The following is a 27,132-nucleotide window of genomic DNA, read 5'->3' on the forward strand; positions in this document are numbered from 1 at the left end:
AAAAGGGCAATGCTTTCTAAAAAAAAAGTGAGGACATACGTGCATGAGAAACATATGTGATCGGTTATTTCAATATTGCTACCACAAAATAGAAAATCATAGCATTCCGCATTCGTCCTCAAAATTCCATTGAGGGGAGTATGTCAATTAGAATTGTATTTGGTATATATAGAGCAAAATAATATTATTAACTGTAAAACCACGTATACCCACAAAGTGTCAGCCAAGAGGCAAACAGAACAGCGACGGTTCCCTCGTTTCGTTCTTTTTGAATATTCAGAGCCACCGTATGAGTTTACAAACCGGCACTTTGTGATAATAGTCGTGTGTGTAAATACAAACAGAAGCTATTTGGTACGCAAATCATAAGTCCCATCGAACAACTAAAACAATAAGCACAAAAATAGACATGTCTGATAAAGGAGAAGTCGATCTAACTGGGGCTAAGCAGAATACTGGTGTCTGGCTTGTTAAGGTGAGTATTTTAGCTTGCTTGCACATGTAGCTAACGTTAGGCTAGCTAGGATTGTTCCCTCACCAGCTAACACACGTTGCTAGATACTTGTCCTGTTCAAGATAACATTAGCTGTCATTAACTTGCCAAGATAAACTAGTGGAATACTTTGATATATAACTCAATATAACTGGTTAGCGAACTTCCCCTCTCGCGGCCCACACATCACATCATGTTGAACTCGGATAACTGTAATTTAGCTATTAGCTAGATCCGTTAAGAATAACCATAAATGTTAGCTAGCTATGCAATTAAAGTAATTGCATCTGGATTAATACCAGATTAGGTTTTTGAGAACGCCGTGAATATTCTTTTCACTAATAGCCTGTACTTGGTAACATAGCTAGCTAATTCAGACAATAGACTGTAGAAACATAACGCATGTCGGCAACTTGGCTTGCATTTGTTGTGCTAGCTAGCTAGACATTATGTGTATTTCCATCTAGCTGGCTAACCTAGCCGGCTTGCTACCGACATGCTCAGTCATATTGAATATACTTTACATAGGCTATACCTAGCTAGCTAACAGAAATCGGGACACTTCCTGAAAGTTTTGCAAGATAACTAGCTGCCTGGTGACTGACATCCCTGTATGTCACCCTGATCATTATCATCATATTTCAGCTAACAAACCTGCAATGTGTTATACATGGCACCCTGTTTCAAATCCTAGATGCGTACTTTGTTTGTCATATGTAATAACATTATGCTAATTCCACATACTCTACGTTGGTTATATATCATAGCTAACCAACTACTGCACTTTATGAAAATTCTGTCTAATTCATAGGTCCCCAAGTATCTGTCACAGCAATGGAACAAAGCAACGGGAAGAGGCGAAGTCGGTAAACTCAGAATTGGAAAGTGAGTACAAACTTTGCAATTGCAGGTTTTTATTTTTATTTTTTACCTGTTGTAACTATCTAGATGTTTATTTTCTTTTGGTTTACTGAACACTAATTATTAAGCTGTTCACACAGTGTATGCTGTGTGGTGTATGCTGTATGTAACGTTGCAAATGAATTATTAATATTGTCGCTGTTGTTAGCAAACAAATAACGAGTTATACATGTTCATTTCAAATCTGTATTTTTTGATGTAGTTGAAAAAATAATAGTCATAATTTGTGTATTGTTAATGAGGTAATTAATCTGAATTTATTATTTTGTTTTATGAAAGGAATCAAGGAAAAGCAGAGGTAAGACCCCAGTTTTGGCTGATAATGAAGTTGGAAATGAGTGTATTTCTGTACTGTGTATACCACTGCATCTAAATTCAACTTGACTGTGTTTGTGACATTATTTTAATGTTTGTGGTGTAAAACCACATTCGAATGAGTGAGGATAGTCTAATTCCACAGTCAGTAATAATTTTGTTATACAGAAGAGTACATAAGGCATATTCTATTCTGTTCTTACTCCAAAATTGAGCAGATGCTGTGATGGCTGAAGGTATCTTCCCTCTGTGTTCCCCTGCGCAGGTTTCCTTCACTTTGAACGAGGATTTAACCACCATCGATACCATCGGGGAGAAGGTGACGACTGTCCGTGCCCCTCGGGAACACCCGTTCACCATGCAGACCGTGGGGGGCCAAACCCTGGCTGTGTTTACCGAGTCCTCCTCAGGTGAGAGCTGAGATTCGATAATGTCCTTGAAATCACTGAAACATCACGGAAAATGGTCAGATATCCCACTGTCCTTGTAAAGTCAGAGGAAAACATTCCAAAACGGAATATGACATGTGATATTGATAGTGCTAGTATGGACGTGGCAGTTGGACTGCACTTGACACTGTATCTCAGTGATAATTGGCCTGCAAGGTAGTGTGACAGCACTCCTGGGCATATCCTGGCTGTTGTTCAGGGGAAACCTAATTGAATGGAATAGGATCCTCAGGCTTGAAGTATCCCCAATATGCACAATGAAACCCAAAAGGTGTGATGTTTGTCTTTATGGATTTTCAGTCCTCTCTGAAATACATTTTAAAACTGTGCAAAATGCACACATAGAGGTGCTGTACAGTACAGCAACTGAGACCTGCAAATGCATTCAGCAGCATACCTAGAATATATGGGGTTGGTAGATTCCTCAGGCTGTAATTTGAATATAATCCTTATAGATGTATATAGGAACATTGTAGGACAGCTGAGCCTTTTATTCTTAGTAGTAATGCTTGATTTCAGCTGAAACATGTCTGGAATGTCGATTGTTGCTCTCGCTTTGTCATATCTGCTGGATTACTAGCTTTCTGCCAAGCTTCCACAAATGACAGGTATTGATTAAATAGTTGCTAAGCAACAGGTTTTTCCACAGTCCTAGTAAAGAATAGGGGCATTGTGGAGATGTTCAGTGCTTTTAAAAGCCTGCCACGACTGAGGGACTTTTCACTTGTCACGGTTCAGGATGTAAACACTCCAGCAGATGTAGCCAGATATGCTGAACCTTCACTGTAGGGGGGGCAGAAAGCGTGTTTGGCTTTGTCGTGAAGGTGAAGGCTTTGTGCATCACTTTTAGTTAAATAAAAGGTTTTCATTACTTTTTTCAGGAACAATGTTGTTCCCTGTGTGTGTTTTAAATGGCTCTATGACCTTGTGTACTTTCAGGGACCTCTACATGGAGGTTCCTTCCAAGTTTTCTTCCTAACTGCCATCAGGGAGTTCTTCCTTGCCACGGTTGCCGTAGGCTTGCTCTTGTAGGGGAGTTAGGCCAGGGTTTTCAGTGAAGCTTGTTGAGACAAATGTGTATGAAATGCACAATACAAATACATTTAGATTGATTGACTGACTTATACAGCTGTCAAAGGAGCAGAAGTTCTCTATAGACTAACGTTACCACAAAATCTTCAGAATTATTACCGGTTCAGGTGTGACTAGTGTCAGCTCCCCATTTTCAATGATGCACATTGTGTGGCACATTCAGATTCGATTCGTCATTGATGGAATTGGCAAATATAATAACGGCAACACCCAGTTAAGACATTCAGCGATAAATATGGTTTTGCTTGCATCAAAAGGCTTTAAGAAAAGAGGCAGGAAAGGCCAAAATGGTCTTTCACTGACCTTTTTCAATGTAGAGTTGATATTGTGTTTCTGTCTTCACTGAACTTTTTGACTTGTGCCAGCTGCTCAGAGGTAAGTACCGTGAGCGGCCTGGTAGGGGTGCTCTCGGCATTCCGGCTCAAACCCGGTTTTCTGCTGTGATAATCGCTTGCCTTGCCGCTCTTTGATTTGCGCTGGAACTCCCAATCGGGTGACAGGGGGCTCTTCAAACTTTATCGTGTTGATCGTCGCTTTCCCGAGCAACTTTCTTGGTTTATTTTGGACTATGACTGCATGTACAGTTTGGTATTTGGAGTCACTGTGACGGAGTGAAGCTGGATCCCGTTATTGAAGTTGCTGAAAACAAGCTAGCGTAATTGGTCTGATATTGTGTATTTCCATATTGTGGTGTTTTGTGAGATGTGACATTATATGCTCAGTTTCTATCCGTTACCTTATGCATTTAGGGATTACCCATATCTATAGCGACCCATGTCTAATGTTTATGTCTAACTATGCCTTATTCCAAGTACTGTTGCTCCAAAGGGCTTGCCCGTTCAAGGCAAATGTCCCATTCATGTTTTTGAACATGGGGACAGCTTGTTACATTTCAGCTTCCTGGCACACTAATCCGTAGTGCTTGAAATATTGGTTGATTTTACTATGCTTTCAACATTTCTAGCTGCCTCTGTCAGTGTGCACAGGTTAGACTAACCAAGCCATTCTCTAATTTGAGTCAATTTCAGGGTTTAGTAGAAACTCTGTAAGAGCTGAGGGATTCTACTGTGCTTGTTTCTGAGCTGGTAACGGAGGTTGTATATTCAGGGACCTTGCTGAGTAGAATCTCTGATCTGTACCCCTTGTGGCTCATTGCAACACACTTTTCAGCCTTTGAGTTATTCCACCTTTGACCTATTATAAGTGGGCAAGCTCTCATTTCTCTCAGGATTTCCATTGGCTTTTTTCTATAGTTCCTTGCAGATGAATTGTCAAGGTTACAGGTTTTTACAAAACTTTACTTGCAGTGTTTGCCAAAAGGAGGACTTCTGATAGGCGGTTGATGCTCAGTTTGGTTCTCCTGGATCATTAGTGTCTCTTCCACTGGATGGCTTCGTGATGCCCCTGACAATTTGAACACGGAGCAGATGATGTAGGGTGAATCGTTTTAGCTTCTGACGATGTGTGCGTCACGCGGGGTTACGGGATTCTCTTTCTAGTTGTAAAGCTGGAAGCTTCCAGAAGTTTCTATTGATATATGGCTTGCCGCTGCAGATCTGCTTACAGAGCTCCCTCATTATCAGGAGGCTACGGAGTTGGTCACCACCTTAAAGAGAGCCGCGCTTTGGTCGAGTTTGCATTGTGGTAATGAGGGAGCCTCTGTAGGCCACTGGTTGTGATTCTCTCTCCAGCTTCGCCCACACTCTTTTTGTCATCGCCTTGCTGTTTTGCATGTGAAATGCGCTTTGGTGATTTTCTTAACGGGACTGAATTTTGTGTGAGTGGAAAGAGAAATTGAATCTAATTTAGTCTTTGACCCGTGCAAGTGAATGGCTTCCCACACTGTTTTACTGCTCACAGGTGTTTTTTTTCTTCAAGTGAGGCACAGATTGTACCAGTAGTGGTATTTCTGCTAACAGTAGCTGAGAAGCCACAGGTCAACTGAAATTCTGCAGTAAACATGACCACTGTAATGGCTTTTATGGAATTATTTTACCTTTATTTAATATTGTTTTCTCTAAATGTTCCTGTTGAAAGTGCTCTTTCAACAGAAATCATTTTGCTTCAGTGGAGAACACCTTGCAGCATTAAAACAGAAAGTTGGGTATTTAATTACTTTCAAAGTCGATCCCTCTGATTGTGTACTTGTGCAAAACGGTCGAAACAAATAACAATGGTGTTGATTGGGCACAAGTGTGTGAGGGTTTTTGGAGTATTGCAGCTTGTGTGGTACCGTGCTTTGTACGCGTGTGCGCATGTGTGCAGTGTGCCCCTTACTAACGCCTGGCTGAAGGTGTCCCTGTTTTGACGTCTGAATGACCGTGCCGCGTTCTCCCTCTGTAGGCCAGTCAGAAGAGAAATCTGACAGCGGAGTTCCAGGTGAGTTTCTCCTCTCCCCGCCCGGGCGCTCAGGTCCGGACCCCACCTCACCTGACAGGGCGGCCATTTTAGGAGCGTATTCTCCAGAACATTGATGCTTACGATAAGATAATTTAGGAGCACATCTAATTGGGATGCGGTAGCTCGCTCCTAAATTTGGTCAGCTTGGGAGCACGTGCTCCTCGGAAAAAAACGTTAGCGTATCCCCCAGTCTGTCTCCGCTGCGCGCTTTTCCGCCTCCAGCCGCCTCCAGAGTCTTGATTGCGGCTGCCTATCGGGTTCTGCCGTCCCCTCTTCAAATCACTGTCATTTAATTGAGTTTCGTTTTTGACACGGTGGTTAGAAGATCTGCATGTGCTAATGATAGTAAATTGAGATGCTATGTTTTCTCTCTCTGAGTCACGGACTCATTTATTTAGTTCGCTTGACCTTCTCCAGCGTGATTGACAGAGCAGAAGCAAGTGCTGTGCAAAATGTGCTGATAGAAAATAATCCTACGAATACTGTGTAGCGCGGCTTTTCATCTGGGTCAAATGTGTTTTAGTTTTTTTTTCTGCTGAAATTTATTTCGTTTACAAACATCTAACATTAATATTGTTCACACATTTTTTCGTAAATACAAAAAGACGCTTTACATGCAAGTGAAAGTGCTTGCATAGATCTCTAAATGCTTTTGGGAAACGGGAGTCCAACAGCTCTCGCCTTGTGTGGTTACAGTTATTTACAAGGCCAAACAGAGCCCTCTTAAACCCTACACATCTGAATCTTACAGTCATTGATACCAACAACCTGATTAACTGACACAAATCATAACACAAACTTAACAGTAGCAGCTGCCAGGCATCTAATTTCCCAGGACTTGGTCCATGAATTTTATTTACCCAATGAGACCAGGACAGAGAGTGTGGTGGCTTCCCCCTTTGTACAATCATCTTTTAGCTGCAGTGAGGCCAGCCAACTCTCCCTTAGCAATGGAAACACAGTTCAAAAGACTAAGGGGACATGGTGTCGTGTTCCCCGCTGAATTCCTCTTGGTCTGTCTGAATCTTCAGGTAGCGAAGGGGTCGTCGGCTGTCAGTGCATGCGTCTGCAGGAATGCAAGGGCATTTAACGGAAAGGACCTAGGTTCTCTAATGGTGCGGGGAGACATTAGTCACAGTAGCTGTTTCCCCTCCCCTTGTCTGAAAGTTGCTGCTCTGCTTAGCCTGCTTAAAATGGCACAGATAAATGGCCTCCTGGGAAAACTGAATGTTTCTGCTTGAAGTGGTTTTGATAATAGTAATTGTAATAATAATTTTATCTGTCCTTTGTAGAGCACTTATCAGCCCAATAATAAATACAATTGCAAGCAGCAAGGATAGGCTTCCAACTGCTCATATCACAGGAATAGATAAAGTATGGAACACAGAAGACATTAACAGATAAAGATTTGACAGGCAGTTCGTAAGTTTTGGCTAGTCTTGTCTTAGACCATGACCTTTATACTAGTTTATGAATCAATGACAGAACCAGTGGTAGGTACCTGTGTATGAACGGTTTGCCTCACTTGACATGGCCTGAAAATTGTGGCTTGCAAGGCCTAAGTGTTTTTACCCCTTTTACCAATTTTTTTCCATTTTGAGTTTGGAAGGCAATTCTAATGGCACCTTTGGAACAATCATGGTCTTACAAAATTATTTGGTGTTGCATCATGCCTGTTGGTTGTATGAGAAGTTTCAGGATGCTGGCTTTCATGAGCGAATGGGATTTTGCGGGGAAAACACTTATGGTACCCCCTATTGCCCCCATTCTACATGGGAGAGTTCTGGGCCAAAACCTGAAAATACAGTGCAGTCAAAGTATTTGGACTGTGGTACAATTTCTGTTCTTTTGGCCCTGTATTCCCACATATTAGATTAAAAATGAAACAATGAATATGAGGTTGAAGTGCAGAAAGTCATCTTTAATTTGAGGGTATTTACATATTGGGTGATCCATGTAGGAGTTGCATCATTGTTGTTAGCACCACTGCATCATCATTGCATCACCCCCCCCCCCCCCCCCCCCCCCCCCCATCTCCTCATTTTAGGGGACAAAATATAATTGGACTGTTGGCTTCTTGGCTGTTTCTGATTAGTCAGGTGTATTGAGTCGTTTCCCTAGTGCAGGTATAAGAAAGCTTTCAGTGTCAGTTGCCATACATGCCCAAACTATAACACCCACACCACCATATTTCACACATGAGAGGGTGCTTTATTTCTTGGGCAGTTAATTTTAGCCTCCACACTTTGCTCTTGCCATAACTGTGAAACAGTCAATCTTGGTTTCATGTTTGTAAGCTGACTAATAGTTTGTATTTTGCAGTATAACCTCTGTAGATCTGTAAAGTCTTCTGTGGAGAGTAGTCACTGACAGGTCCACGCCTGCCTCCTGAAGAGTGCTTCAGATCTGTCAGACTGGGGTTTGGTGGTTATTCTTCATTATGGTGAGAATTCTGAACTGTAGAGGTCTTCCTTGACCTACCAGCCCTTTGAAATTGTTGACCAGTGCCCTCTTTCTTCCAAACTGTTTATTCGGGAAGTCTATTGTTTGATCTATGTCTGTGACATTTATTTTCTTATTTTTCAGCCTTTTAATGGCTTCCTTGTCATTGGGACACCTTTGGTCCTCATACTGACAAATGCCAATAACAGACTCCAAAGGCAATCAAAAGCCTAGAATCAAGACTGGATACTGAAAGCTTTCTTATACCTGGGCTAAGGATGCGATTGAATACACCTGACTTAGTAGAAACAGCTAAGAAGCCAACTGTCCAATTATTTTTGGTCCTCCAAAATGGAGGGACTGTATAGAAGTGTAATGCCAACACAGATCATCCGATACGGATTTGAATACCCCCCTAATATTTACAGTCTCATTTAAAATCAAATGTGCTGGAGTACGGAGCTAAAAGAAGAAATTCTAAAATAAATTATACCTCTCTCCAAATAGTTATGGACTGCAATGCGTTATTGTGCCACCATCTGGCCAATACGTGCGATACCTTCCCTGAGAAGTGGGTGGCTATTGCAACCCACCCGCACCTGTTTACTCTAGGGGACTGTGCTGGATAGACTGAAGGCGAGATGGAAATAATTATTCACACGTGTAGGTAAATGTGCTCTGGCTCAGTGACAGGGAAGACTTCCCTGCAGGAGATACTGTCTTTCTGGGTCCTAACTAATTGTTTGTCGTTATTACACTCCTATGGCTCTAATGGAGAGTTCCCAGACCGGCTCTTTCAATCCGCCTTCATAATGGCCCTTGTTACCCGTGGAGCTGATTGCTTTGGTAATGCCTTCCAATCCCCAACTCATTAAATATGGGTTTCATGTCTCCACAATGGAAAGGGGGAAAACCTTTCCAGATAAAAGCCTATTGATATTGAAAATCACAGTAACCGTGTGCTATATGGTTTGTTGCAGCAGTATGGTGTTGCATTAATGTATATCTCAACCAACGTGATTTTCTCCACATTATACATGCCGTGGGCCACAGTATGCAAAACGCTGCTGGGAATTCATAAGCGAGTCCACATCCAACCCCCCGGGTCAATGAACAATGAGAAAGGAAGGGGTTAATTTGCCAGGTCGCGCAGAGATGCTAAAGCGAGCCCCAGACATGGGGGCAGGGGGGCTGCGTTTCGCCAGTTTGAAATAACAACCCACCTACCTCCCCCCTCTATCCTGTGCAAGGCCACGGCTTCCTGTCGTCTGTTGATTAGACCTCCACCAACCCGCGCTTAGGCTCATTAAAAATGAATGGCCCCTGACTGGCACAGAGGTTTGAACTCGGCACCGTCGAACGGCTTAGTTCGTGGGAGGCCTCGAGTCAGCCAGCCCCCCCCAACTCGTTTAGCGGGGGGCAGTTGCAGATAATTGAACGGGAGGACAAAGAAAACCGCAGAATGGAGCACTACCTGGGTATGCTGTAAGGATCGACTGATAATGATGCCGAGTGCTCTTCGGTATTGCAGCGATGATGAATCAAGAAGGAGAACCGACGCACTCTATAGAACGCACTCAACAAAATGCCATTATTCCATGCCACGTGTACTAATTATAAAATGTCCAGTGCGCTTCCACTTCATCAAGGTGTCAGCTGGATAATGGGTTTTAATTAAGTCAGATGACTTCTAGCGCGTGGTCACGCGGCCCACTGTCACGTAGGTGTCAACGTAGGTGTCAATGTACATGCCGTGGTTTATTATCTCAGACCTTTAGATAGGCTGGCGGCTTAACGTGACCTTTTTTTCCCGGTAAGTTCTTCAGGGTTTTGTCGGTTGTTATGACGAGGCACGCGCTTCAATAACAGGCTGTGCATACAACTAGAACCCTGCGGCGAAGGACTCACCACCAGGGAGGGTTGTTTGCTTCTCCGCGCTGCGGTTTGAAAGCACCGTTCCGCTTTGATACCTACAGGAATCGCGTTCTCGGTGCCAACGGACACCGGTTGGCATGCTGCCGTCGGGCAGGAAACGTGTTGTTAATTTCACGTGTCTTACACTTCCGTGGGCATCGTGATTTTTTTGGTTGTATTTCTGAAGACAGCAAGCTTCACTGCTGCTTTCTCTGGTGTTCTTCGTGTTTGTCTGAGACATCCATGGTGTAGTGGCCTTGGATTTCTTTATCGATGCAGCAGTGATATAAAATAAATAAATAAATAAATAAATAAATAAAGCAGTAGCCAACAACCAGAAGAATCACCTACAGTGGGTGTTTTTGAAAAGGTATTTTATTACTGGTTCAATAGGGGCAGTAAACGGAAGGTGTTCATCAACCCAGAATGAGTTGGTCCTGTTTCTGATGAACGTGTCTGTCTATTGTAGGGATGAATAATGATGTGTTAATATAAATATAATTCTAATATATCCTGATACCTTCTTGTAGTGTTACCTTTTGGTCTGAGTTTAGAATGTAATACATCAGTTTAACTGGCTTGTAAGTCCAAGGTCATTATTTGGTGGGGTGTTGCTGTTGTATCCTGTATCCTGTATTTATCCAGAATAGCCGTACATTCCCAGTTGTATAAATTGATTGTATGTAAAAACAATGCGAGTTGCGTAAGCCACTCTGGGTAAGAGTGTCTGCCTGAAATGTGAGACCATGGCTGGTTAACACTGAATAGCATTATTCTGTAATACATACACAGGCACACACACACAAACGCATGTATACACAGGCACACACACAAACACACATATACGCAGGCACACACACCCTGCTGAACCTACTACACTAGACATGGGAGAGTTAAAGTGATGTTTGTGCTCATGCTGTATCCATGTCCCCTTCAAAATGGGTGTAACTGGTCAGTTATTCCAAGTTAATCAGGAAGAAATTCATGTCTGATATGAAAGGGAAGGATACCTCACCCTTGAAAACTTGCCAGAAGAATCCCTTTGAGTGTGTTCAGGCAAATTATCTGTGGTGCACCTCCTTTGTGTACAGTTGCAAGCAGTAACCACTGATATTTTCTGTTGAATTGCTATCAGTGTACAAGACCAGCTGTGTTGACCTGTCCTAGTTTGAAATAGGAGGAACAATTCTAGAAGATTCCAAGAATACTGCAGGAAACAATGAGCTTTATTCCTCTCTATGGGGAGCCTCTTGAGTTAAAATTAATGTGTTTCTTTCTTCACGTTCTGTGGCACACATTGTCCAGATGCTGGAGTAGCCTACATAGTTGTAGCATTATTAATGCACAATGTCGGCTACTATCTATGAATACTGTTTAAGGGAAACAGCCACAATACCACTAGAATGGGATATGTCTCCTCAGTCAACACACACCAGTCACAGAGATGATTAGCAAATGTATAATACATGAATTGCAGAATGAAATGCCAGAGATGAATTAGAGGCGGGAAGCTGGTTATAAGTACATAAGTCCTCCCGTTTTAACAAATGATTAACTTATTAACTGTCACTCTTGCCTTCAGTCCCTGAATGAGTGAAAGCAATAAATGAATTAAGAAGGCAGCATTTGTAACTGTGAAGTGAAGTGCAGCATTTGTAACTGTACGCTCTGTCAAAGCTCACCAAAGTCTCTTCATTGTACAGCAACACTCCTTTGTCGTTTTTAAAAATACACAGGCTTTGCTTGAATGAGCAGAAATGGCAAATGACACATTCCGACCGGATCCATATCAGATTAAAGTCAAAGACTACAGTCTCTACCTGTATCAATGGCATTTTATTTTATGGTAAAGCCACAAGTCAAGTAATACACAAATTGAGGGACACTTTACACATACAAATTGCAATATAGCTTCAAATGCAGTAATTCTCACATTTATACATGCAATTCATAAAGCAATCCAATTTGTTAACCCCTTTAACTACAGATGCGACTTTTACAGCAGGTTAGTCTAGTTGTGTGCTTATTATATCGGTTTCACCTTTGAAAGAGCACATCAGGTTTTCCATATGCAATTTCATGCCTTTCTATGAAATCATTGGATAAATATGGACCGCGGCACAGAGTGCACGAGCATTGTAAATGCAGTGTGAAAATTCTGAGATGCTCCTCAGGCATTGGCACATCTAACATCTCTCCTTTTTCAAAAAGCAGCTGAGAACCTGACGGTAAGTAACCAAACACCGAATCTAAACACAGGCGAGACGCGCACACTGCCGATATATACGTGGCTCACACTGCGACGCCGGCCTTTCGGTTAAAAGAAGAAACACAACGCGGAAAAGGTGTACCCCGAGTCGCCGAAAGAGTCGTTCCCGACGAGGGAGTTCCGGTGAGGGAAGGGCGTTCGGTCAGGGCTGGGGGAGGTTAGGGCCGGGTCACTTGACGAAGTGCAGGGCTTCGCTCTGCAGGACAGACCCGCGGCAGCTGTCCAGGCTGGTGACGAGACGGTAGCCGCCCTTGAGGGCCATCATGATGGTCTCCAGCTTCAGGCAGTCCAGCGTGCACAGGAAGGTGTTGTCCTCCTTCAGCACCAGCCGGGAGCCCATCTCCGACTTGATGAAGTGGCGGAACTGGACGGCGTTGGACGACACCTCGAACTCCTCGGGGAAGCCGTCCAGCCGGCTCTTGGAGACCTGCACCAGGCGGCCCTTGACCTTGTCGATGAAGCCGGCGTCGCTGCAGTAGATGCGGAACCCCTGCGAACGCTCCGAGTTGTCGGTGAGCTCCAGGAGAGCCGGCTCCTTCAGGGAGGCCCGCCTCAGCTCCCAGTCCTCCACGGCTCGCACCAGCTCGCCCAGCCGGTAGAACTCAGCCTCCCGGCGCAGGAGCTCCGACTCCTTGAAGTCGTCCGGGAGCACCAGCTCGCCCATGCGCAGGAAGTTGAGGACGTGCCGGAACACGGGCCCGTCGCGGTCCAGGAAGGTGTTGCCCGTGCCGTCCACGTGCTGGACCGGCTTCTTCCCGCACGCCACCTCCTCCAGGAGGGAGCCCGGGTGGCGGAGCAGGGTCTGCCTCTGGGCAGAGTACAGGTAGCCCCCCACGTTAAGCGTGAAGGTGCCCGCCGAGGGCTTCTTGAAGCTCTTGCTGGGCTGCAGCAGGTCTGGGTTGATCTCCCTGAGCTCGTTGTCCATCCTTCTGAGGTTCCATTCCATGCCCGACGTCTTCCGCCGCTGTGCCCCGGGGCCTCCCGCTGGTCCCTGCTTTGTGTGTGGAGCGTGTGAGCGAGCGAGAGAGAGAGAGAGAGGCAGCCGAGAGGCGTGGGCAGGGAGACGGTGTGTGAGAGAGAGAGAAGAATTGAGGTACGGAGATAGAGATATAGATGGCGAACGCTGGGGAGGAGGGGGCGCCTCGCAGAGTGGAGCTCCTGCTGAAGGGGGAGGGCCAGACCCGGCTTGCACAGCCTCCGTTCTGAAGGCGGGATTTAATTACCGCTCTGCCCGCTCACTGCCGCGACAGCCACTGCTGCTAACGCTGATGCATGCGAGCAATTAGCGCCTCTCTGTCTCTCTTTCCGCTGCACTCTCTCTTTCTCTTTATCTCTCTTTCCTGCACACTCTTTCTCTCTGTATCTCTCTCCTGCTCTTTCTGTATCTCCCTCTTCCTCTCAGACACTGCTGCTCACACTGATGCATCGGATCAATTAGCACCCCTCTATCTCTCTTGCGCATTCTCTTTCTCTCTATCTCTGTCCTGCTCTCTCTTTCTGTATCTCCCTCTCCTTCTCCCTCTCCCTCTGAAGAATCCTGAACCAGATGTGGGGGGTCGGGGGTGGGACACTGAGAGATTGTGGGGTGCCGACCTACTGAACTAATTGGAGCGGAGAGAAAACGTGATGCCCGTATAAAACGTTCAGCGTTCGGATGTATCCACCATGTCGACACGTTTGCATAAAGGCCGCTGTTATATTTATATTTATAAAAGTAGGGCCCCCCGTCTCTACTACCCTGGTGTTTTATTCACTGTTGGATATAGCTACGGAATGATCCTGGGAATTAAAGACCCTGCAGAGGCCGACACAGGCTGGGCGCATATGTCATGGAAACGTTTCAGTTATCAAGACCTTTCCCGTTATACGGCCAGGGAAATGATCCGTCTACTTAATTAACCGACTATCATTCAGAGGAAATGGTGCCCTAGTTAAGAGCAGCTGGTGTGGAACTAAATACGTTTATCTGTGAAGATAAAGACCGGTATTTATGCTTGAGGTAGCATGTAATTGGTGTTCCACGAGAGGGGAAAGGATATGTCAGCAGAATTTTGTTAGGGATATAATTAAACTAATTATAGTGAGCATGGGGTGGGCGGTATAAATGGTATGAATTGTATACCGGTAGAAATATGCGCCATGATATGAATTTTGCTTTGTCGTTTATACCGGTAGAGAATGGATGGTTTGATGGTTACATGAGAGCATCAGTGCAAATATTTTGGTCAGAAAATAACTCAACAATAAGGAGTGTCCGCTGGCCTGACCTTACCATGAGATTGAGGTCCAGGCCAGTTGATTGATTTGTCACTTACCCAATTGTGTATGGTATAAATGTATGTTTCCCCTTGGTCATGTACAGTGGGGTGCAAAGATTTGGGCACCCCGGGTTTAAATGCCTGTTACAATAAATCTGTATGTGTTCAAAAGCATACCTGAACTCTAAATGGTACAGAGTTAAACATGAGACCTTTCTGCACATTTTAAAGCAGGATTGCTTTTTATTTTAATTTTTACCGTTTATAGATTATTAAAAAGGAAAAGGGCCCTGTGCAAAAATTTGGGAACCCTTTTGGATTATTCTTTGTTACTTTTTAAAAAGATCACTACTATGGCCCAGACCCAGGTGATTTTCTCGTTAGGGCTTCAATGTCAGTCAAAGGGTTGGGTGAGTATAATTCCTGAACTTTTTATTCTGAAGTATCTCAATGCCTTCTAAAGTATCCAGCTACAGTGGCTGTTCTGTCAAAACCATGGGTTCTTCTAAACAGTCCAAGGATTTGAGAATGCGGATGGTTCATTTACACCAAGAAGAAAGAGGCTACTCTCAATGTTTCAAACTACCTATTTCTACTGTCAGAAACATGATAAGAAAATGGAAGATTAATGGAACAGTTGAAGTCAAGGCAAGTTCTGGAAGAACAAGAAAGATTTCAGATAGAATGGCCCGAGACCTGGTGAGAAAGGTTCAGAAGAACTCACACATCACTGCAAAACAGCTGCAAAAAGAGTAGCAAACGCATGTCTAGCTGTTCACAGGATAACAACACAACGGAACTACGTGACACATTTTCCAGAAGAAGACATTGACAAGCCTGAAGCCATTTGGAACAATGTGCTATGGACTGACAAATCCAAAATGCCACCACCAAAGAAGGTACTATATGTTTGGTGAAAAAAGGAAGAAGACCTTTGTAGAGAAGAAGACCTTGCCAATTGTAAAGCATGGTGGTGGATCGATTATGCTTTGAGGTTGTGTGGCAGCTGCGGGCACCGGAAATATTCTGTGAGTGGGAAGAACAGGGGATTCTATCAAATATGAAGAAACTGTGGAGGCTAATGTTCAAAGGTCATTGAAGTTGAAAAGCGGTTGGGTATTCCAGCAAGACAATGATCCAAAGCATACCTCAAAATCAAGCATGATGTACCTCCTAGAAAGACGGATGAAGGTTTTGAATGGCCACTACAGTCCTCAGAAAATCTGTGGAGAGATCTCAAACATGCTGTACATGCAAGGAGGCCAAAGAATATGTCTGTACTAGATGTGTTCTGCCTGAAGAGGAGGAGTACTAACTGACAGGGTTCCCAAACTTTTACACAGGCCCTTTTTTTATTATTTATTTTGAAACTAAAAAATTTAAAAATTTAAAGAAATGTTTAATGTTGTACCATTTAGAGGTCAGGTTCACTTTAGTTCACTTAGATGTTGATTGTAAAAGGCTTTTTGACCAGAGGTACAGTTTTGGCGGACTACTGTAATTCAGATTAGCTCAGCCTCCTGCCATTGTTATGCAGACGACACGTAGCTGTATTTATCAGTTAAGCCAAACCTTCTTTGTAACATCGCTCTCCTGCATGACTGCTTGGCTGCCATCAAGAACTGGATGTCCCTTAAAAGCAGATAAAACCCAATTCTGGTTATTGGTCCTGAGGTCTCAGCGAGTATATTGGCCCACTGGCTGCTAATATATACACTTCTTCTAAAAACTTGCCATCGTCTTTGATTGACATTTAAAGTTTGATCAACATGATCAACATAGAAAGACCTTGAGCAAATAATTCACACTTTATACACTGCCTTTGCATTGTTGTGGGTCCAGCTGGTACAAGATACTACTGCCAGACTGACTACAACTTCTCCCAGATTACAGATTGCTCCAGTACTCCTTTCTTGCATTGGATCCCAGTTGGACACAGAATTGATTTACAAAATTTTACTCCTTACCTCCAAAGCTCTGCATGGCCTGACTCCGCCTTATATTTCAGTCTAATAAATATCTTCTAGTGGTTTCCCGCTCTAGACTGGCTACAAAAGGAGACTGCAATTTATTAAACCAGCGCTGTAGATTGGCGTTTTGTCGCTTTTTAATGTGAATGATTTGTTTAATCTTTAAAAAGTATTTTGGCAGCTGCGCCACTTGAAATATACACTGACAAAAAAAATATTATGACAATGAAAGATCAATGACGAAAACAAAACCTGAATGTCAAGGCCTGGTAAAGCTATTGTTCACACTGATTGCATCACTGCTTGCTAACCCTTTCTGTTACTTCAGGCTTCATCACTGATTGGCCAATAGAAACACATGGGTGTATCCTTCCCTTTTACCTGGAAACAGTAATGGTTAATTATTAATAGCCCAGTAGTATTAATTATATACCGGGGAACAGTTAACGCTGAGTCTTGAATTCCTTTTAAAGCATGTTCTGTTGAAATCGAGAGAAAATATGTATACCCTGATAACACTCAGAGACTTCTACTGCTGTCGCCCATTCATTTCATGGTTCAACATGTTGTTGTTCAGAGATGTTCTTAGGCATACCACTGTTGTAAAACATGGTTATCTGAGTGTGAGAATTTTACAGATGACAGCTCATATTTGTGCGACTGACTGTAAGAATCCCCCAGATACACCAAAATCGGAAGTATATGAGTGGGTAAGGAAACCTGTGTGGTCTTAGCATGTGCTAATATTATCTTGGTTATGTCAAAATATATTGTCATATACATTTTAGGTCATATCGCCCAGCTCCATAAGTCTTTTCTTGATTTGCCTCTGTGCTCACAATTTTAAACTTGTGATCAAACAATTCACATGTGGTTGGAAGAAAGTGCTCTCTTTCTTTTTAATGATGTTCCAAACAATTTATTTTGTTGAGCCTATAAATGTTTGGCCTATGTCTCCAGGCTGTTTTTTTTCTTCTTATTTCTCAACCTCATAATGGGTTTTGTGACTTCCATTGGCACAACTCTGCTCAAATGTCAATGACTCCAAAGGCAATCAAAAGCCTAGAATCCAGACTAGACACTAACATATCTCTTATACCTGCCCTAAAGCATCAGATACACCTTTGAAATAATTTGTTTAAAATATTATGCTGCCCTGAAATGGGAGGGGGGTATGTATAGAATGTGCTGTACCGATTTTGCTGAAACAAAAACTTACTCAAATAAGAAAAATATCTGTCTCAAGACTTATTGGGAAAGTGAAATTATCATCCAATATGGATGTAAATGCCCTCAAACTAAAGCCAACAGTGTGCACTTTAACCTCATATCCATTATATCAAATCCAATGTGCTGGAGTACAGAGCCAAAACAACTAAAATTGTGTCACTGAACAGACTGCTTTTCTTAAGTGTATAATTTCAGAGGTTCATACTTCAATTATCATGAGGTATGGACTTGGAAAGGGTAAATTCTGACAAAACATATAATTGTCTCATTTGCGTACTTTATTCAAGATGGCGGAAATGAGTAATTCGCACATTTTGGTAGCATATGTCTATAATCTGATGATTTGCAGCAGTAAATGAAGAAAGATAAATTTGACTGAAAATGTGATTTCTTTTCAGTGGAACAGAACCTTAAGATGGCTATGGGAAATAAAAGCAGACTAATGATGGTCATTTCTCAGATTCAGCCCCTAAGGGACACTGTCAGAATTTGCTAACCTTTGCAGAGGGCTCCATTTCCGCTGCTGTCTTTCCGATACAATTACAGTTTGATTCATTTAGCGTGTGCTAAATTTGCAGGTTTTTTGGGTCTGGTCATGATTCTAATGTCAATGACAGCATTTCAATATCTGGTAATTCATGGACTGATGATTTTGCAGTTTGTCATCAAACAGAAATATTAAATATTATATGCCGTGTATTGTATAGCAATGCATTTCAATAGAGAGATGTAATATTCAATATAAAAAAGGCAAATTTCATTTAATATATGGCAAGTTCAAATTAACAGTTTAAAACACACTTTTCATGCACATAACATGGCCATTTAATACATCTTGCATTGTTTTTTTTGTTTTGTTTTTTATTCTTCTGTGTATTGCATATCAAGCTCCCTACACTGAAGAACCCCTTCCATGATTGTTCTTTTGTATCCCTTTTAGGTTTTAGATGAGATATTTGTAACTAGACAGAGCTCTGCTCCACCTTTCCTTACATGTATTAAGTTCTACTTGGAATATCTCATTATTTGACTTCAGGTTTTAGCTCATCTTGGTCCAATACTACCACATAGTATATGTATAAAATAAATGTAGTAAGGTATATCTGCAGACAATGCCAGATTTCAGTTTTTCAAAACCCTGTCAGTCATTTAGTATAATGGCAGTAACTTATTTAACAGCCATCCTATTAAATAACAGGATTTCATACAGTTTGTTTTTCACTGGCAACATGGATACCAGTCTTCTCACTGTTTTCTAAAAGGCAATTCACCAGAAGTGTATTTGCTGTTAAACGTTGCCTGAGACTAATCCTTTTTCTCAGTTTATTTGTTAGTATTAGTTTAAATGGAAAAATCCAATTAATTGCACTTATGCGGCTGTTTTACAGCACTTCAGATGATGAGATGCGCACTTGAAATATGCAGCCCACAAACATGCAGATCAGCCCCAAAATCCCTCTGTTACACAATTAGAGTTTGAAGGCATATAAATACATAAGAAAGTGAAAGTGAAATAAAGAATAGTGTATTGAAGAGCAGCACAAATAGGCGAATGCAGTGCAGTCTGTAAATATTTGGACAGGGGTGGAATTTCTCTTCTTTTGGCTGTGAACCATGAATATGAGGTTCAAGTGCAGACTGTCACTAGTACACATTTTCAGATCAGAAACACTCTTCAGAAGGCAGGTGTATGACTGACTACTCTCTGCAGAAGACTTCAGAGAGATGAGAGCTAGATCGACTTGTATGAGAGAGATGGCAAGAGCAAAGTGTGGATGAATGTATGGCTGCCAGTGAAGATTAAGAAAATCCTACAAACAATAAAAATAACAAAAAGAAATACATATATAATGTATATCCATCCATCCATCCATTGTCTTAACCCGCTTATTATTTAGACTCTCCAATAAGCCTAAACTGCATGTCTTTGGACTGTGGGAGGAAACCGGAGTACCCGGAGTTTGCCCTGAAATACGATAATTCTGGAGTCTTTATACAATTATTTGGTTTTTGGCATCTGGCAACTCTGGTGCTCAACAACTATAGCAAAATACTGATTTTGTCAACTCCTTTTCCTCGAATCAGTTAATTTTGTTTGTTTCTTGTTAGAATCTAGTTAGTTTCTATTAGTTACTCATTGATTCTTTTCTGTCTCAAATGTAAAGATAAATCGCTTTCAATAGAAATACATTTTCCTGGATGAGCATTCTGTTTTGTGCTGGAGAGTATTTTGGAGTAGATACCCTGTCCATGCACATTTGCCGAGAAATTACATTTACTGGCAAATCTACTGAAGACAACAGTTGGTTGGGCTCTGAGGAAAAGCATTCAACAGGAGGTATCCTATTATTGCTCTTTTATGTAAGTTGTAATGAATGTTAATGCCTGTCCTACATAAACAATTACTGCACAGAACAGCCAGAACAATCACACTGTGCCTAATCTGCCTAAAATGGAGCGAGCGAGCATGCTTTGGCCTGTTAAAATTGTGCGTTTGAAAGATTTACTTTGTGGTGTATTCTTTGTCCTTTTAGCGATACTGTTGGGGGAAAAAACACATGTTGAAGGATGTAGGATAACCTGTGAAATGGTAGCTTTGCTTGACTTCTTGCAATGATTTTTCTGTACTGCTCCAACAACATCCCAGGTGTATTCCAAAAAGCCTCACAGGCATACATATGTAGGTTTATAAACATTTTTATGTTTTTATTTTTATTTTGAACAATCTGGAAATAATCGTACACCCGTGGCCTTTTGCAAACTTGGCAGTCTAGGGAAGTGGGTTCATTTGGTGGCTCGGGACAGACTTACGGGAGATGAAACCCGCGCAGATCGCAAAGGGTGCTGCGGTGTCTTCCAGCCCGACAGATATAGCCTCTCTGCCCATCTGGATGGTGGTATATGAGTCAGTAGCGTGCTGTAGGTGTGGGCGCTGGGGCTAAGCTGCACAGAATATGGAGGAGGGAGGCTAATCTAAAGAGAGTAGCCTTTAGGGCTGGCCGAGGGCAGAGCTGGTGCATCACAGGAAACAGGCAAGCGATCTACAACCACCCCCACCAGCAACCCCATCCCTCCGAACAACCTCTTGCGTAATTCCTCAGGGCTGATAACTTGTAGCTAATATCCGAACGGGAAGCGCGCCAGTGTCTTCACTGAATTTTAACCAAGGAATTGAGAGAAACTAAGGTCCCTTTGTCGCGCAGCTGAAATGAGAAACACAGTCAAATGCCTCGACTTCAGCTAGCAGGCTCCTGGGCGGCAGTAAAGCAAATGGCTACTTCAGTAAAGTTTTCGTAATGACGGTAGCGTTGAACCCACACGTGTGGGTGTGTTTATGGAACTCTTACGGCAAGTGTCGCTGCTCTCTTAACATAAATTGCTGTTAAGTGTGTCCATTTTAAAAAATGCAGTGAATATTTTTTGTCCGTGAGACTCAACTTTAAACGTTAAAACGCACTCAAAGGACATGGCTAAACTAAGGCTGAGCGCGCTACAATCGGCTAATAGACTAGTTATGTACCCGGGATGGAAGGATGCTTTGGAGCTAAATGCTCTCGACGCCTGAAGTGCTTAGAAACCTAGGTTGTTTGCAGAGCCCGTGTGTCGGACCCTCTTGCACACTGTGAATGGAGAAACAAAGGCTCTTCTGCTTTTGTATAATGACTGAAGTGAAGCGACGAATTTGGCTGCAGGCCAGGCTGGCCGAGGTGCTGAAACGGGGTATAAACCTACCGAGTGAGGTTTCTAACGTGATGCCGATTTCACAAGCATTTTTTTTGTTGTAGCTGAGGTATTGACTGCGCGTTTTAAGGTTTATGGTTGTTGTATGGCTGGTTTTGTTGTCTTTATATGACTTTCTAGGCCAGCATGTGGAGCTCTTAATATCAGTTTTAAAGACCATTCTGCTGTATATCCATTTTCTGTTGAGTCTGTACTATAAATAAGACGTGCATTTTCTGTGTTAGACCGCAAAATAATAACCAAGTAACTGACTGCCTCTTTGTTTTGAAGACAAAATCGCCCTGGAGGGAGTGGTGGTACAGAGAGCTGAATGCAGACCTGCCGTCAGTGAAAACTACATGAAATTAAAAAAGTGAGTATGGGAAGATTCCGCTTCCGGCAGCCATTTGCAGTGTTTTTCAGTTGTCTGCATTTTCATTCCAGCGTAAATCCCAGTCATGGGATGGAACTCTGCAGTGTGGAATGAACGAACTGAATGTCTAGCGTGACCTCCGATTGGCTGAATCGGCTCGTACCGGGCGCTGGGTACATTTTTGCATTTTCGATATTCAGAGTACTCCTCTCCCTTTACAGGCTCCAGATAGAGGAGTCGTCCAAACCCGTGCGCCTCTCCCAGCAGCTTGACAAAGCCGTCACCACCAACTACAAACCTGTGTCCAATCACATCTACAATGTAAGAGCAATTATTGTGCTTGCGTGCAGGTGTGTGTGTACAGGTACACTCACTGAGCACTTTATTGGATAGACCTGTACACCTTACTTATTCATGCGATTATCTAATCAGTCAATATGATTTTGACCGTGGAATGATTGTTGGTGCCTGAGAGGGTGGTTTGAGTATCTCAGAAACGGCTCATCTCCTGGGATTTCCACATACAACAGTCTCTAGATTTTGCAGAGAATGGTGCGAAGAACAAAAAAAATCCAGTGGGCAGCAGTTCTGTGGGCAGAAATGAGAGAGGTCAGAGGAGAAGGGTCAAAGCTTACAGGAAGGTGATAATAATGCAAATAACCACACATTTCCACTGTGGTATGCAGGAGAGCATCTCTGAACACACAAACCATCAAAGTGGATATGCTGTAGCAGCAAGACATAATAAAATAAGTAAATACCTAATAAAGTGCTCACTGAGTCTGTATGTACTTTTTCACGTGTGCTTTTCCTCAAGTTCTCTGTGTGCGCACACGTGTTATTTCTGTACTTTTTCACGTGTGCCTTTTCTACCCTCTTCATGCGTGTGTTCATGCACATGTGTGTGCTCGTGTGCGTGGGTGTTTGTGCGTGCGTGTGCGTGTGTGCGTGGGCGTTTGTGCGTGTGTGCGTGCGTGCGTGTGTGTGTGTGTGCTCGTGCTCGTGCTCGTGTGCGTGTGCATGGGTGTGGGTGTGTGTGCTCGTGTGCATGGGTGTTTGTGCGTCCGTGTGTGTGTGTGTGTGTGTGTGTGTGTGTGTGTGTGTGTGTGTGTGTGTGTGTGTGGGTGTGGGTGGGTGTGTGTGTGGGTGGGTGGGTGTGTGTGCTCGTGTGCATGGGTGTTTGTGCGTGTGTGTGTGTGTGTGTGTGTGTGTGTGTGTGTGTGTGGGTGTGTGTGCTCGTGTGCATGGGTGTTTGTGTGTCCGTGTGTGTGGGTTTGTGTGCTCGTGTGCATGGGTGTGTGTGTGTGTGTGGGTGGGTCTGTGTGCTCGTGTGCATGGGTGTTTGTGCGTCCTTGTGTCTGTGTATGTGGGTGTGTGTGTGAGTGTGCATGGGTGTTTGTGCGTCCGTGTGTGTGTGTGTGTGGGTCTGTGTGCTCGTGTGCGTGGGTGTTTGTGCGTCCGTGTGTGTGTGGGTGCGTGTGTGTGTGCATGGGCGGCCTCCTCGTCCAGGTGGAGTACGATAAGAAGAAGAAAGAGGAAGGCAAGCGGGCGCGAGCAGATAAACAGCAGGTTCTGGACATGCTTTTCTCTGCCTTCGAAAAACATCAGTATTACAACATCAAGGACCTGGTGGACATTACCAAGCAGCCGGTGGTGAGTGCCTCTCCACCTGTCCCACCTCCCACGCCAGGCGCCACGCGAACGCTGTTTTTTATTTTTCAGATTGATGGATACATCATTGCATTTACAGTGAGCACCATAAATTCATTGGACAGTGACACATTTTTTGGTATTTTAGTTCTGTGCTCTAGCTATGACTGCTTGAAGTCTGCGACACATAGACATCACCAGACACTGACTGTGTTCCCTGGTGGTGCTCTGCCAGGCCTGGACTGCAACCATCTTCAGTTCCTGCTTTTTACAGGGACTTTTGGGGTCTTCAGTCTCCTCTTCAGCATGTAAAATGCATGTTCCATTCAGATTCAGATCCGGTGATTGACCCGGCCAATCAAAGATTTTTTACTTTTTGGTCATCAAAATCCCCTTCGTTGCTCCAGCAGTATGTTTTGGGCCATTGTCTTGTTGCATGGTGAAGTGCTGTCCAGTAAGTTTGGAGGCATCTACCGGTTCTTTTGACATGATTGAGTTCACCAGTTTTTGACTTGGGCATGCCCAGGGTTTTTGTAATGTTCCTGATTGATTGATTCTGACAGCCTTACGACAGCCAGCTTAATTTCCATTGACACTGCTGTCTTACTCATATCACACCCTAACAACAATTTCCAAAGGCAATTGCAAATCTAGAATCAAGACTAGACTAGACACAGCTCTCCTGCATTCACTAACGACACAAATTAATATGCCAAACGAAACACATCTGTGAAGCAAATTGAACAAATACCTGTAGTACCTTAAAACGGGGGACCATGTACAAAAGGCGCCGTCATTTCTAAACGGTTCATCCGATATGGATGGAAATACCCTCAAATTAAAGCTGACAGTCTGCACTTCAACGTCTTTGTCATTGTATTCTCTCAAACGCAAAGTGCTAGAGTACAGAACCACAATAACAAAAAAATGTCACTGTCCAATTAATTATGGTGCTCACTGTATATAGTGCTTTTCTACACACTCAAAGTGACGATGAGGAAACTCGTCTCAACCACAACCAATGTGTAGCACTCACCTGGGTGACGATGGCAGCCATTTTGTGCCAGAATGCTCACCACACACTAGCTGAGGTGGAAAGTGAGAGAACAATGTTTTTGCCAATTGAATCAGGGGGTGATTAGGTGGCAGGTTGAAAGAGCTTGGTTGGAAATTTAGCCAGGACACTGGGGAACCCCCTACTGTATACGCTAGCTACACTCATTGCCGCAACCTCTGTTCAGGAACGTGCTAAGAAGCAGGATGTGTGGTGTGATGGCGCTGCTTCTTTCCTGCGATGCGATCCATGAGCCGAGCTCGCACAGACTTGAGGCGGAGGAAGACTGCATGCGCAGTTCTGACCTGGGTCACATATGTAATTATTTTGGATTCAAATACTTTTCTACAATTTACTGAGCTTGTCAGGTGTATGAACCTATGAAACGCTCTCAAAAAGTATTAACCCTCACCTTGGTTAGATCAATTGCACCAGGCAAGATCAATTGAGGACAGTATTTGAATCTAAAATAATTACATATGTGACCCAGGTCTGGTGCAGAACAAGCAGACTGTGGGCACCTGATTCGAGAGGCTTCCTAGAGCGCTATTATCTGCCAGCTGCCCAGCCAGCTGAACTCTAAACTGGTGCTGCCAGGATGCCAGTCCGTGGGGCCCATCTGCACACTGGCAAAGTGCCTAAACAGAATGAGCAACCCAACCTCCCCCAAATATATATATTTTTTATTTTCTTCGTTTTTAGCTTTTACTGACTAGGATGGTAATTTCATGCTCTGGCTGCATAAGAATTATATCCTAACTGCCGCTGATGTAACTGTAATGTAATACACTGTAATGTAATAAACCAGAGCAGATTGGCAAGACTGAAATGCGTTGGAAAAGCATCAACAATCGCTTGAGGCCGGTGTAATGGGAGTCGAGGGCATTCAATTACGGTTATTAGCAAATATCCTGTCAAAAGCATAGATCTGCATTTGGATACTTGTATGAATGAAACATAAATGTCTTTTTGGAAAACAACATTTCCCTTGCTATGTGGATTATAAAGCAGTTGTAGGTGCTATAAATAGTGTCAAAACACTCCACACAGTCGGTATTAAGGAACTGCATTTAAGCAAGGCATTTGGACCATAACTTTAAGCTCAGTTGCATATGTCTGCCTTCAGCCCAGCCCACCTTGTAGCCAGAAGAAATCCAAGCGCTCAAGCATTCATTACATTACATTACATTATTGGCATTTGGCAGATGCTTTTATCCAGAGCGACATACAGTTGATTAGACTAAGCAGGAGACAATCCTCTCCTGGAGCAATGTAGGGTTAAGGGCCTTGTTCAAGGGCCCAACGGCTGTGAGGATCGTATTGTGGCTACACCGGGATTAGAACCACCGACCTTACGTATCCCAGTCATTTACCCTAACCACTACGCTACAGGCCGCATTCAGTTCTTTTGCGGAGCTAGCCAGCCAGCCTATCAGAACAAAGGTCATTGTTATTAATGAGCCTTAAAGACACAGTCTCTAAAACAGTCTGTTCTTGGTAAAGCTTATGAGAGGTGTTAGAGAACGGACATGCACAACGGGCAACTATCGTTTTTGGTACTTAAAATCACACTTCTTATGGATATTTGGACCTGTAATATACATATCTTATAATATCACATACTATATAATATCCTGGGGTCCCTGTGTATGCTGGTTTCTCTTCCAACCACATTTGCAATCGCAGAATTAGAAAACTGATCTGTGTTCTTAAATCGATTATTTTCATGTTTTGAGGGATTATTTGCATGCCCTGAAGAATAACAGTCCCCAATTCACTTTGTGCTAACACCCCTGTCTGTCTCTCTCTCACATTCTGCAGACTTACCTGAAGGAAATACTGCGGGACATTGGCATCTACAATGTGAAAGGCACACACAAAAACACATGGGAACTCAAGCCGGAGTATAGGCATTACCAAGTGGAGGAGAAGAGTGACTAGCCAGGCACTGTGCGTTTGCCTACATTGCACTGCCCCTGTTCAGTGCCATGCTAGTGGCTCACTTTCATAATGAAGTAGCACTGACTGCGGTCATTGGATCTTTTTCTTTTTTTTTTTACTTCCAATTTTAATGAGCTCATTCCGTGGCCAGAGACTGTGAGTGTGAAGGCAGTGCTTTCACTCCTCCAAACACTTTCCAGAAATGTCATAGGGAAGGGGATCGCTGTTGGTCATTATCATTACAGTTATCATTTTTTTAAAATCATGTAAGGCGCATAACCTTAACCATGGTCAGCTCTATAGGTGGTTAGTGCCTGTAAATTATAAAAGGAAGACTTGTGTGAATCTGCCGTTTATATAGTGTATTTATGTGCAAGAGTGCATTATAAGAAAAGATAATTTGTCATATCAGGTTTTTTTTTTTTGTATGGCCCTTTACGGAAACTACCCTTGTAAAGTAACTTGTCCAATAAATGTTGATGTTATTTGGAGTCATTTTTATGTTTTTTTATTTTATATGAACCCTTGTTGTAAATATTACATTAACTTTGGTCTTACCTTTTCACAATTTACATTGAGTAGCAGATCCAATTAATTTCTAGGGTAATGTCATTTCCTATCGACTTGAGCAAAATAATTTT

The 27,132-nt window shown here is 43.0% G+C and overlaps 2 protein-coding genes across 3 annotated transcripts; one reads left to right on the forward strand and one right to left on the reverse strand.

The window, feature by feature from the left end:
- Positions 1 to 269: 269 nt before the first annotated feature.
- Positions 270 to 26,982, forward strand: LOC133125159 (general transcription factor IIF subunit 2). Of its 2 annotated transcripts, XM_061236908.1 has the most exons (9): positions 270 to 475; positions 1,305 to 1,378; positions 1,694 to 1,712; positions 1,995 to 2,139; positions 5,614 to 5,649; positions 21,765 to 21,846; positions 22,068 to 22,167; positions 23,356 to 23,499; positions 26,372 to 26,982. In XM_061236908.1, the coding sequence occupies exons 1-9, from the start codon at positions 410 to 412 to the stop codon at positions 26,489 to 26,491; spliced, it is 786 nt and encodes a 261-aa protein (XP_061092892.1). In that variant the 5' UTR covers positions 270 to 409; the 3' UTR covers positions 26,492 to 26,982. The 2 variants fall into 2 exon arrangements, with proteins under 2 accessions (XP_061092892.1, XP_061092893.1); XM_061236909.1 differs by lacking the exon at positions 5,614 to 5,649.
- kctd4 (potassium channel tetramerization domain containing 4) lies at positions 11,844 to 13,433 on the reverse strand. The gene has a single exon (XM_061236910.1). It carries the CDS (start codon positions 13,239 to 13,241, stop codon positions 12,465 to 12,467), a length of 777 nt encoding a protein of 258 aa, XP_061092894.1. The 5' UTR covers positions 13,242 to 13,433; the 3' UTR covers positions 11,844 to 12,464.
- Positions 26,983 to 27,132: the final 150 nt, after the last annotated feature.

Source organism: Conger conger, chromosome 3, assembly GCF_963514075.1.
Source record: "Conger conger chromosome 3, fConCon1.1, whole genome shotgun sequence".
Lineage (NCBI taxonomy): Eukaryota > Metazoa > Chordata > Actinopteri > Anguilliformes > Congridae > Conger > Conger conger.